Source organism: Salvelinus sp. IW2-2015, linkage group LG22 (genome assembly GCF_002910315.2).
Source record: "Salvelinus sp. IW2-2015 linkage group LG22, ASM291031v2, whole genome shotgun sequence".
Lineage (NCBI taxonomy): Eukaryota > Metazoa > Chordata > Actinopteri > Salmoniformes > Salmonidae > Salvelinus > Salvelinus sp. IW2-2015.
This window is the reverse complement of record NC_036862.1, coordinates 23969131-23982546: the sequence shown is the minus strand read 5'-3', so window position 1 is coordinate 23982546 and position 13416 is coordinate 23969131. Positions and strand designations below refer to the sequence as shown.

General features: G+C 42.4%; 1 protein-coding gene across 12 annotated transcripts in view; it reads left to right on the top strand.

The window, feature by feature from the left end:
* synrg (synergin, gamma) overlaps positions 1 to 8992 on the top strand; it is a 59120-nt gene extending 50128 nt beyond the window's left edge. For 7 of the 12 annotated variants that reach the window (XM_023967093.1, XM_023967092.1, XM_070434149.1 and 4 more), the window contains 4 exons: positions 2113 to 2223; positions 2519 to 2557; positions 6363 to 6395; positions 7701 to 8992. In XM_023967093.1, coding sequence (XP_023822861.1) covers positions 2113 to 2223; positions 2519 to 2557; positions 6363 to 6395; positions 7701 to 7832 — 315 coding nt within the window. In that variant the 3' untranslated portion in view covers positions 7833 to 8992. Of the gene's footprint in view, positions 1 to 2112; positions 2224 to 2518; positions 2558 to 6362; positions 7003 to 7700 lie in introns of all 12 variants that reach the window. The other 5 variants (XM_023967094.1, XM_023967089.1, XR_002875386.1 and 2 more) reach the window with 4 other exon arrangements.
* Positions 8993 to 13416: the final 4424 nt, after the last annotated feature.

The following is a 13416-nucleotide window of genomic DNA, read 5'->3' as shown; positions in this document are numbered from 1 at the left end:
TGGGCGTTTTTTTTTTTTTTATTTTTTTATTTTTTTGTTTGTTAGGATTTTTTAGCATACACATAGACCTCCCTTCCTCCATGCAGTGGGTTAGCCTACACGTAGACCTCCCTTCCTCCAATGCAGTGGGTTAGCCTACACATAGACCTCCCTTCCTCCAATGCAGTGGGTTAGCCCTACACATAGACCTCCCTTCCTCCAATGCAGTGGGTTAGCCCTACACATAGACCTCCCTTCCTCCAATGCAGTGGGTTAGGCCTACACATAGACCTCCCTTCCTCAATGCAGTGGGTTAGCCTAACATATAGACCTCCCTTCCTCCAATGCAGTGGGTTAGCCTACACATAGACCTCCCTTCCTCCAATGCAGTGGGTTAGCCTACACATAGACCTCCCTTCCTCCAATGCGTGGGTTAGCCTACACATAGACCTCCCTTCCTCCAATGCAGTGGGTTAGCAAACACATAGACCTCCCTTCCTCCAATGCAGTGGGTTAGCCTACACATAGACCTCCATTCCTCCAATGCAGTGAGTTAGCCTACACATATACCTCCCTTCCCCTACACATAGACCTCCCTTCCTCCAATGCAGTGGGTTAGCCTACACATAGACCTCCCTTCCTCCAATGCAGTGGGTTAGGCTACACATAGACCTGAGAAATTGACACTTGATTGTAACTAACTGTTTTGTCTAGAAAATATTCCTGATGAAATGTTGAGTGGATTATCAATGACTCATGCCAAGTAGGATTATCAATGAAACCTTGATTGTGTGACAGTGTACTAAACCAAGCCCTATGGTGGTATCTGTTAGTGTGTGTAGCTGTGGGGATGGGGAGTATAGAGCAGTCTGTTGTAGGCTGTAGTGATGTGTGGAGAACAGAGGCAGTGAGATTCAGTTGACAGTTCACTGCCTCAGTCAGCCTCACAAAGAACATTGCTTTTCAAATGCCAGCAGATAAAACAGACCGGCCATCTCCTGACTCGAAATAATGTCAGTACAGAAAGAGAGAGAATTAGTGAAGCAGAGAGGGAGAGGGACAGGGGGAGGCAGAGGGAGGCAGAGGGAGACGGAGTGAGTGAGTAGTAATCGGAGTTATCTCAGACCGTAGACCCGCAGCTGCTTTCTGATTCTGCAGCCTCTGCCCTCAGAGAGAGAGAGAGAGAGAGAGAGAGAAAGGAGCTGTCTGGGCACACTCACCTGTTCACACAGCTCTGCTGCCAGCAGACTAATGGACTGTATTTACTTTCATTTCCCAGATTAAAGACATATTTCTACTTTAGTTTATTAAGCTAGTTAATGAATAACTTAATAGAGAAATGTGTATTTCTTAGAGCAGTGTTCTGCCAAGGCAGCAGCTCCTCTTCCTGGGGTCCAGTAAAATGAAGGCAGTTATGCAATTTAAAAAAATATATATAATACATRCACAACAGATTTCACAACACATGGAGTGTGTGCCCTCAGGCCACCACTCTACTACCACATATCTACAACACAAAATCCATGTGTACAGTGGTCTGTATCCAGGTATTATAAACCGGGTCGTTCGCGCCCTGAACGCGTTGCGCCCTGAACGCGTTGCGCCCTGATGCATTGTGCCGTGCCTAAGAACAGCCCTTAGCCATGATATATTGGCCATATACCACACCCCCTCGGGCCTTATTGCTTAAATATATAACTTGTTTTTTAAATGTAAATTGGTTGGCACCCGAGTAAAATCCTTGCACATATGGTACATTTCCTCAAATTTCAACCATAGATCCCTCTTTTCATGCAGTATTTTGTGAAGTAGCAAATGGTTCTTGATGTGAGGCATAGCAACATAGTGTGCCCCACAGCAGAGTCCTATGATCAGGTGACCAATCTGACACCAACCTGTTTGTGTGTCTCAATCACAAACATAGGCTTACAGTACGTGACCTCCAGATTGCAGGCCTGCCTAAAGCAAAAAATTTGACTAGGTACTGCTCTGTTATTCAGCTGTCCTCAAGTGTCCATGCATACAAAGACCTTTGAAATGTTTTGAATCCTTCTTGAATGTAATTTGATTTGTGGATTCAAATAAAGTATTTAAAATGTGTGTGCGTGTGCATCTGTGTGTTTCTCTGTACAGCCTGATGAGAGCTCGCTGGACTTCTCCTCCTGTATCCTGAGACACGGCATCAAGAACGCCAAGGAGCTGGCCTGTGGGGTGTGCCTGCTCAACGTGGACTCACGCAGCAAGGTCTGCACACACACACACTCATGTACAGACACACACTTGTGTCAAGCCAACACATATACTGTAAACATACACTAATTCTCAGTCAACACACAATCACGATTGCCAACCAACACACCCTCAATCCCTCAACAGATGGACCCAATAACTGTTGAAACATTTGATTACAAATATGTTCTAACACATTTCTCAAGCTGAATAAACCATGAATCATAATGCCATTTGAGAGTTGTTTTTAAACTAGTGGTTGACGCATAATAATTAAATTATCGTTTCTTTGACTTTGAACATTTTGCAGAGCAAAGAAGAGACAACTATTGGACGTCTGTTTAAAAGAGTATGATGCAGTGAACTGTCAACTGAATCTCACTTCACTCTCCTATTGGGGGCCTGGGGGCCAAATTCTCCACTGACAGACAGGCYATGGGGTGCCAAAATGACAGCACATTCTTCTTCTCACAGCTCCCTCCCTTCACACTGTCTGCATCCCAAATGGCACCATATTCCCTATGGGCCCTGGTCAAAAGTAGTGCACTGTTTAGAGAATAGAGTGCCATTTGAGACGTTACCAGTGCCGACAGATGCAGCACTGTGTTCATGCACAGATGCAGCACTGTGTTCATGCACAGATGCAGCACTGTGTTCATGCACAGATGCAGCACTGTGTTCATGCACAGATGCAGCACTGTGTTCATGCACAGATGCAGCACTGTGTTCATGCACAGATGCAGCACTGTGTTCATGCACAGATGCAGCACTGTGTTCATGCACAGATGCAGCACTGTGTTCATGCACAGATGCGTTAGAAATGACCAGACTATCCTATTACACCAAATTCCCCTCCACAATAATTTCAGGACATCTTAATTTCTGAAGCTTATTAGAGATGATGATAACTGTTAAGATGATAACTCTGCTGGAAGGGAGAGAAGGCGAAAAAGAGGGAGGTAAAAATAGAGTTGGAGGAGACAGACAGGACGTGATAAGAGTAAAGTTGTACTTTTGGCACCTCTGGTTGGGCTGAGGGAATTGTGGGAAGGTTTCTGGAGGGTCAGTGAAGCATTCAACTTTACAACTTTTCAACTTTATCAGGCTTGTAGCGCTGATGCCTTCATCTGACGGCCACCTTTCACTTCACCTCTTACCAGCTACTAACAGCAAGTCTATGCCATACACATCCATATCTGTGTGTTCTAACTACTCATCATTTGAGTTCTACTATGGCTTAAAATGTGTTTATTGTGACACTTTCTTTTCCACTTGTCAAAACCTGATCATCAGTAACTAGGTGTCAAATTGGGGACCATTTCTAATATAGTTTGACTGTACGGTCTGCAGGGCAAGATTGCTTTGATTGTTTCTTGCGTTGTTCCACTGCGTCATTTAGCCAGATAGATTGATGAGGTTAGGCAGAGGGAGGATGGCTGAGAGGGATGTGACTCTGGAGTCTGGACTGAGTTTAGACAGCAGATGTGGCTCACAGCCTCACGCATCAGACCAGGCAGGAGCTGGGAGCACAGGTGCTAAGAAATCTGCTGAGGGTTAGGGTATTTCTGTCTGTCTGTCTGTCTGTCTGTCTGTCTGTCTGTCTGTCTGTCTGTGTATGCAATTTCTCTTATCTTATCTCTCTCTCACACTCTGTGCTTTTCTCGCTCTCTCGTGTGGAGTGAGTCAGGCTAAATAATAGTTTTTTMTTTTTTTTTGTATTCCCCTGACATCAGATTAATAACTCACCTTTTAATTACGTTTTTGTCTAGAGGAGCATTTGTAAGAAAGCATAAAAGCCAAACAGAGAATAGCATCCCCTCTGAGAATAATGAAATCACAGAAAGCATTTTAATAAAAGCCGATAATACTATTGTCCTTCAGAGTACAGGTAGGTTCTGTTTGTCTACCAACTAGAGGTAGGTATGTGGTGGTGATGGCATCACTGGCATAATATTATGTTGGGCACCATTGAGAGACTGGAGCTAGGTTGTTGGTCTTTGATACTGCTGACTCGGGTCTGGGTTTTATCTTATCCAATGGAGGCCTGTCTCCATGTTCTTCGTCCAATCATCCTCATATGTTGAGTCAGGGATGGGCAACAGCAACACATGTAGCCTGTTAGCAGATCAGTCTGGGTTTTAGCTAATTCATGTTGGATGTCATGTCAAACATGTATGGCATGACAACGAATGACAAGGGGATTGGCTAAAGCACATAAATACACTATATATACAAAAGCATGTGGACACCCCTTCAAATGAGTGGATTTGGCTATTTCAGCCACACACGTTGCTGACAGGTGTATAAAATCGAGCACACATACATGCAATCTCCATAGACAAACATTGGCAGTAGAATGACCTTACTGAAGAACTCAGAGACTTTCAATGTGGCACCGTCAACTGTAAGTGCAGTTATTGTGAGGTAGAAACATCTAGGAGTAACAACGGCTAGGCCGTGAAGTGGTAGGCGCCACACAAGCTCACAGAATGGGAGCGCCGAGTGCTGAAGCTCGTAGCGCGTAAAAATCGTCTGTCCTCGGTTGCAACACTCACTACTGAGTTCCAAACTGCCTCTGGAAGCAACGTCAGCACAAGAACTGTTCGTCAGGACCTTCATGAAATAGGTTTCCATGGCCAAGCAGCTGCACACAAGCCTAAGATCACCATGCACAATGCCAAGCGTCGGCTGGAGTGGACTCTGAAGGAGTGGAAACGCGTTCTCTGGAGTGATGAATCATGCTTTACCGTTTGGCTGTCCGACGGACTAATCTGGATTTGGCGGATGCCAGGAGAACGCTACCTGCCCCAATGCGTAGTGCCAACTGTAAAGTTTGGTGGGTGAGGAATAATGGTCTGGGGCTGTTTTTCATGGTTCGGGCTAGGCCCCTTAGTTCCAGTGAAGGGAATCTTAACGCTATAGCATACAATGACATTCTAGACAATTCTGTGCTTCCAACTTTGTGGCAACAGTTTGGGGAAGGCCCTTTCCTGTTCCAGCATGACAATGCCCCCGAGCACAAAGCGAAGTCCATACAGAAATGGTTTGTCGAGATCGATGTGGAAGAACTTGACTGGCCTGCACAGAGCCCTAACCTCAACCCCATCGAACACCTTTGGGATGAGTTGGAACGCCGACTGCGAGCCAGGCCTAATCGCCCAACATCAGTGCCCGACCTCACTAATACTCTTGTGGCTGGATGGAAGCAAGTCCCTGCAGAAATGTTCCAACATCTAGTGGAAAGCCTTCCCAGAAGAGTGGAGGCTGTTATAGCAGCAAAGGGGGGACCAACTTAATATTAATGCCCATGATTTTGGAATGAGATGTTTGACGAGTGGGTGTCCACATACTTTTGAACATGTAGTGTATCTGCTATCAGGCTAAGCAACAGATAGCATCTGGATCTAAACATAGTTTGTTACTTGGGCTCCCGAGTGGCGCAGCGGTCTAAGGCACTGCATCTCAGTGCAAGAGGTGTCGAATCCAGGTTCTATCATATCCGGCCGTGATTGGGAGTCCCATAGGCCGTCATTGTAAATAAGAATTTGTTCTTAACTGACTTGCCTAGTTAAATAAACTTGGAGACTGCAACAAGCTATAAAACTCTGTGATAATTTGAGTTTAATGAAGTATTGCTATTTTCTCCCAATGATAAARGCTAATGAGTGCAATTATTCCCAAAAGTAGAAGTGACGTTTTTTTCCGAATAATAATTTATGCATTATTATTCATAAATGTCAGATTCTGAAATATCTCGATGATTTGAAGTGATTTTTCAGTTTAATTTGGTTATGACTTTCTCTGGAAAAGGCCAATAACATTAAATGAAGTTTACTTGGCAGTGGGCGCCTAATTCAATGGGTTTGCAGACTGCACAGTATTTCTCTCAAATCTATTGCAGAGTCTGGAATGCCCATCCCTGTTTGATGTTTATTGGAAAATGAGATGGATGATCGTAGGGTGATACTTTAGATTCTTTCACTTTGGGGCTCTTGGAATGTTCCTGAGACGGGTTGCTCTCTCAGTTCCTTTGGTGTACCAACGTTCCGTTCATACTGACGGACTGATCCTCAGTTACTGTACAGTTTCACTTTGCTTACTCAGGACAATGCATGAAACCAGGAAAATGCTGACACCTCTTGTGCTACTTACAGGCACTGGCTAAAGACCATGACAAGAGGTTAAGGGTAAGGGTATGCTTCACTTATTTCCGCCTCTTAAGCAGCAGTAGACTGTAGCCTCCACCTTTATGCATGATGCCCCTTGCATTAACAGGTGGTGTTTCTCGTCTGGAGCCCTGTAGCACCATGAGCAGCACTGTCCTCTTGGTTTCCTAATGGAGGGTCATTAACCTTTAGATTACAGTTAGAATTAACACCTAGGATTAATCATGCTGACCTTTCATTTTGGTTTTATTCTACCATCCAATGGTCTAACTCTCCCAAGTATATCCTCTCTGCAGCACTTTCTACTTCTGTTATGTCTCTCCCACATTACATATCTGTTGGCACAATCATGTTTGATGGGTAAATTGCACATAATCCCGGTTATGCAGGCAAGGACTGGGGAGGTGGAGGTGAGGGAGAGGGGGTGGGATTGAAGAAGAGAGAGGAGGAGGAGACAAGGGGTTATGCCTTTGTGTTCTGTTCTCTTTTTTTCACTCCCTCTCCAACAGTCCAGGCTTTGGCAGGCGGGCTAAATAAAGGTTGGAGGAAAGAAGTTGGATGAGGCAGATGGAACGAGAATACATTGTGAAACCTGAGTGTGTGTCGGTGTATGTGAGAAAGGCAACAGGTGTGCGCAGCATAGTAAATGTACTGTAAATGGTTTGTGAGCATGTGGACAGGTATGAGTATACTATATGGTGTGTGTGTGTTCCCAGGTTGTTGTATATGCAGTCTGTCTGTGGGAGGATATGATTCACCACATTCTCTTTCATGCTTTAGCTCAGATATGTCATCAGAGATGCAAACTCTTAAACTGCACAACACCAACATTAGCATCTCCTCCTTATCACCAACCTGCTGCTACTGCTGGGCTCAGCTAACTAAATGCAAGCTCACATAACAGCTCTCTGCCCCTCTCAGTTCACTAAGTTTATTTTCTCAACGGCTATATTCAGATGTTATGTGGGAGTGCCATTCAGCTATCTCGATAGATTCAACTAACTGTCAGGAGATTGAGCAACACTCTTATTGATCAGTAGACAGAGCATTGTGCCAAACATGAGTCATATTTTCAAAGGGTCAGTTTTTGTTGACCTCTTGTTTGTGTGCCACAGTGGAGATATGCAGGTTAAGCTGCCCACAAATCCCTGCTTCTAGCGTTACTCTCATAGATGAATTATTTAGTTCCTGTTGATTTATCTTTACCACTGCTTTCTATTTGTTAGCCAGAGCTCCTGCCAGGTTCATCTGTTTATTAACTGTTCAGTTGAACCTTGTTGTCCTAACCATCACCCCCATTTCGCCCTTATTTGACCCTTCCGCCAGGCTTTCAACTCAGAGACAGACAACTTCAAACTGCTGTACGGGGGCCACCAGTACCACGCCAGCTGTGCCAATTTTTGGATTAACTGCGTGGAGCCCAAACCGCCGGGCCTCATTCTGCCCGACCTGCTCTGAGCGCCAGACACGGGCAACGGGTAATCAACACCGGCGAGGTGCAGCAGCCGGGTTCTCCCTGCACACCGCACAGCCTCTCACCTTGGGCTGCGAGCGCAGAGATCACAGAGCGAGAGAGACCTCAGAAGTCACTGGAATTCTCTTTATTTATTAGCCTTCTATTCTCTCCTTTTCCTTCTCTCTCTGAGGTAGTCTCCATGCTCTTTGCAGTGGTGAAGAAGTGCAAATCTGCTAGTTTGTACAAATTCAAGGCTTGACACAGTAAAGCCTATTCTGTATCATAATGTATTGTAAAATTGTACTTTATTAATGGTGTCATTGTTACTTTTTTCCTTTGTCTGGTCTCATATACAGTATAATGCAATATAAGTTACAGGATGCCTTTAAGCATTGATGTTTATGTGACCTCTCTGGCAGGCTTGATTTATTTCGGCAAACAGTATTCAGATAATTAACCAATGTTGTGCTATGTTAACCCAATGGAGGTCTAGTCCCTATGTCAGCAGGAGAAAATATGGACAGTTATATGAATAGGGTTGTGGGTCTCTCAACACTTTCTGTAATGCACTCTTTCTGTTCTCAACAAGTCCATAACAAACTATTAAAACTGCAATATACTGACATTGAAGGCTCAAGGAACTTGGAGACAAACTGAGATGTAAAGCTATCTGTTGTTTCCCTTGATGTCACTTGTATCATTACACTGCTGGTACTGAATCACTTTGACGGTCGGATCTCTAAAAGCATAGTCCATGGCTGTTAACATTTTAATTTATATTTACCATTTTAAGTATTGTGTGACATTAACTTCTTTTTAATGTCTTTGTATTGTTGGATAGGGACTGCTATTTCTAAATTYATGTTAATGTGCTGTTTGAACATTTTTGCGACACTGGGACTTGAAAGGGAGTCTTAACTCTTAAAGATTGTTGGCTGTAGGTTTTGTTTTTCTGTCTTGCTGTGCCAGTGTATATATATACTTGCACTGATGATGGGGATGTTTTTGCAGATCTAATTCTTGAATGAAGTCAACTGTGATTATGGACTACTATTGCAGCAGCACTTTGTGTGGATTACAGTATCATATTGTAATTACAATGACTAACTGTAATGTGAAGTGATYATATTTACATAAATAATACATTGATGCATAAATTCAATACTTTTCATGGTCATTGATCAAGTCATCAATTAATGTATTGCCTGGAAGCCTATTACCATACTAATCAATTTACAGAGTATTACACAATTCTGCCGAATTGTTTTTTGTTTTTAATCTTTTCTGATATAATTGAGAAGGTTGGTTTGAATGTCAACATGAATCCTGAAGGCATTCTATTGTCCCAATAGCACCAGTCGTTTAATCTGGACCAATTATGTTCAGAGTCTATTACAGCAATATATAAGCAGTACTTCTCCTAAAATGCCAAATGGATTGAGATTCTCACCTTTTCTATTTCACTCAGTAGCATGCTTTTTCTCAGACCAGAGAGACTTCATCTCTATCACTTTGTGACCAAATGAAATACATTATCCTCAGACAAGCCTGCCGGGCCATTGCTGGAGGACAGCACGCTAAAACAATCAAATGAAAAAGATGCCTATAGTGGCACCATGCATGGAACCAGTCTCATTATCATTCTGTCTCATGTGTCCAGTACAGGTGTGTGTGTTCTCCAACATACATTTTATCTCTCACCATTCCCTAATTGAACATCCTGCTGAAAATGAATTCCTCTCTCTGTCGTGTCCTTTACTCACTGTGAGCTGCCGGATTACAGAAAATTACAAATCAATTATTGAATAATAAGGCTGTGTAAATTTGAAATGCATATCCACCGTCTCTCCCCATGTCCTGTCTTCTTCATGCCTAGTATTGTCTGCAGGGCTGTGCCTCAGAGGATCACCTCCGGAGAATGGGTCTTGAGAGATGGGAGTGCTACCCTACTGTATTGACTGCTATTCTTCAGCCGCTCTTTCATATTTTCTGCCCATTGTCAGTCACCTGATATAAATAATTGCCTTTACCCTTAATTCTCTAGTGAGGATTTTTATTACTTTGATGTCCCTAGATTATTTTTTTGTCTTTGTAATCCTATTGGCCATAAAAGCTAGTGTTCACAGCCTAATCTGGGTGATATTTCAGACTAAGCTGTAGTTTTGTAGATGTTCAAAGGCTTGAGGCTTAAAGGGCTCGAGATCTGTGAAGATTTTCACTTGAGTGTCCAAGATCTTGTACTTTGAAATGAATGATTTGAAACCCCTGTTCAGTTGACCAAGTCTGCTCAAATATGGGTATTTGAAGAAAGCACTGTCATATCTCCTATAGACACTTTCAATTGCTCAGTTTAACAATGACAAGATGGAACTATTAGAATTCCTTACTATGTATTAATCAATAATTATAAATGTTTTCTTTCAAATAGATAGCAGTATTCAGCATCTATGTCGTTTCTATAAACGGATCCAGACAACCCAGTGAGGTAGGGCCATGGATTTAGAGCTCCTCGGTGTTCATTCTAAAAGGGAATGGATAGATGAGTGAAAGGCAGTCTCGAAGAGAGGCTAGAATCACAGTCAAACGCTGACTGATAAAGAATGACTTTATCCAACCCTGCTTAAATTGAATTACTTAGTCAGTCTCTCTCTCTCGATTGAACTTCAATCTTTAACTATATGACTATGGAGAAGGAGCAAGAATTCTGTGATCGGTTCCCGAAACATCCATGATTGTCGTTGTACCAAATGGTTTTGGAATGAACACAGAGAGTGTTTCGTAATGGACAAATATATCAAATCAAATTGTATTTGTCACAGTGCTTTGATGATACTTGGGCTATTCCTCACCCATCACATTCTGTCTCCATTTTTTATTGAGTTTCCATTTCAAATGGACATGACCTCAGTCTATCATTCATACAATACACTCTCTTTCTCTCTCCCACCATTTTTTCCTCCACAATGCCCGCTTGCCACAGCAATTGATTACTGTGCCCAGGCATTGATTCAGTGTTAATATTCATCACTAACAGCACCGTTGCCATTGGTGATGGTTACCAAGGTTACTGTAGTTTTAATTCGCTGTCAAGGTATTGTCACACAAATTGACCCCCTGTGTGAGGATTGATTGCTGCTTTTGAAATTCATGTCCCTTTTAGGCAGTCTTCTCTTATGCCATCAATGGTGTGACAAGCGTGATTATTATTTGTCCGAATATTGTGGCTATGCTCTCGTCTGTACCTGGTTATTAAATAGAAAAGCATGATATATACCAGGAAAAAAACAGTATGAGATGCTTTAATTAAAATTAATTAAAAGATAAAATCGAACCGCACCTGTTATACAGATGTAGGATCTTAATTTGATCACTATTTTGAGAATTTCCTTGTACAGCAGGAAATGCAAACTTGTAGTGAAATCAAGGTTTAAAAAGGCTTCTAGAGTTTGTAATTTACACTTTAACATTTGAGACTTGATTTTCCCTCATGTAAAATGTATCAACCTCTACAAAAAATATCCATTAATTATAATGCACATAATTAATTAATTCACATTTCCTGTTGCTGCATGATTATTTTCCTGCTGTAACAAACTGGCTCAAATTAAGATTCTACATCTGTAGTGTTCAGGGCATCAATTCAAGTTCAAGGCTGATGGAATAGGAACGCTTTCCTTTTTTACAGAGTGGCGATGCAACATAACATAACATTACTACTATTACTGCTATGTTAGTGTCATGAGAAATATTTTTGCTTGTTCACATCATTTGCATTTAATCATATTGTAATTTAAAATGGAGGATCTTCTAAGAGACAAATTTGGTATGGGTGCAACCTTCCAAGCTCTGCGGAGCATAATAATCTGCAGGCAGGCAGGTTGTTGTGAGCTCATTTGCCAGTCACATCTCCTTCCTACAGCCTAATGACATCTCATCCAAGTTCATCACAGCAGTTTGTTCCGCATGGCCTGCACTATGGCACTGTTGCCCAGTCTACTGCCTTTGATGTTCAGGGTGACGTAGATCGCTCTGCTTACTGGTTTCCTGATTAATAGTCATATTCTGCTGCTGCTAATGAAAGATGTGTTTACTCTAGGATAGCTAACTATTCCCTGAGAATCAGAGAGACATACACATACACACACACAGAGCGTCATTCCATTGGAGAAAGCAAGCTGGTACAGAAATGTATAATTTGGGCCCATCCCTCCTGCATCTTCATCATGCCTGGCCTGTCATCTGATGGAGCCAGTGTCTGTGTGGTTAATGGTGTTTATTGTGTAGGCCATTCTGGAGATCCCTCAGTAGAATGGGCCACAAGACAGTCCCCATCACTGTCTGTCTGGTTCTCTGTGGCCATGCCAAATGAAAATTAATAAAACGTTTCTGTGACATCTGAAGACTTCTCTGGGGCAAATGGTTGTGAGTAACATCAATAGTTTGCGTCCCAAATCAAATGACACCCTATTCTCTTTCTAGAGCACTACTTGCGAACAGACACCATCGGACTCTGGTCAAACAAAGTGCACTATATAGGGAAAAGGGTGCCATTTGGGATGCACCCATGGTCTTCTGTTGAAGGAGCCGGTGTACAAAGTACTTTTATATCAACCTCTCTATTAAAGACGTTTAAAGTCACAGAAACACAGAGAGCACACGTTGTAGGAATGTGTATTTTGAAATTAGCTATGAAATTCAATCATGTTTTACAGCAAATTCTTGTTGCTATAGAGAGCCACGTTATAATCATTCCAACCTCACTGTTGGCACGGCTGGATAGCAGGACTTTAACAGGATCTATCAAAAGTGAAAAATGCTGCAATTATTCTAAACTGATTGTCCTGTTAACCTCACTACGTCTTTATTTGCCACTGGTCTGAATAATAAACCTGACAAACAATGTTTCTTACAAATGAACGTGAGTATCACTATGAATATTACAATGAGTATCTACATGGTCAGTTACAATTAACTGATTCGCTCTCAAACTGACGATGACTTTACCAACACCAAGGATAAATATTGACCATTATCAATCAAATAAAAAAATACCCCCCCKAAAAAAGTACCCAAAACACGCTTCAGCCCAGCTAAAACAAAAAAGGAATCAGGTGCTTGAGTGAGGGACTTGAAAATCTCCCCCAAATTCTTACCGAAACATTCCATATACAGAACATTAGGAACACCTGCTCTTTCCATGACATAGACTGAGCAGGTGAATCCAGGTGAAAGTTATGATCCCTTGTTAAATCCACTTCAATCAGTGTAAATGAAGGGGGGGGAGGTTAAAGAAGGATTTTTAAGCCTTGAGACTATTGAGACATTGATTGTGTATGTGTTCCATTCAGAGGTTGAATGGGCAAGACAAAAGATTGAAGTGCCTTTGAACGGGGTATGGTAGTAGGTGCCAGGCGTACCAGTTTGTGTCATGAACTGCAACGCTGCTGGGTTTCCCATGTGTCAAGAATGATCCACCACCCAAAGGACATCCAGCCAATTTGACACAACTATGGGAAGCATTGGAGTCAACATGGGCCAGCATCCCTGTGGAACACTTTCGARACCTTGTAGAGTCCATGCCCCGAC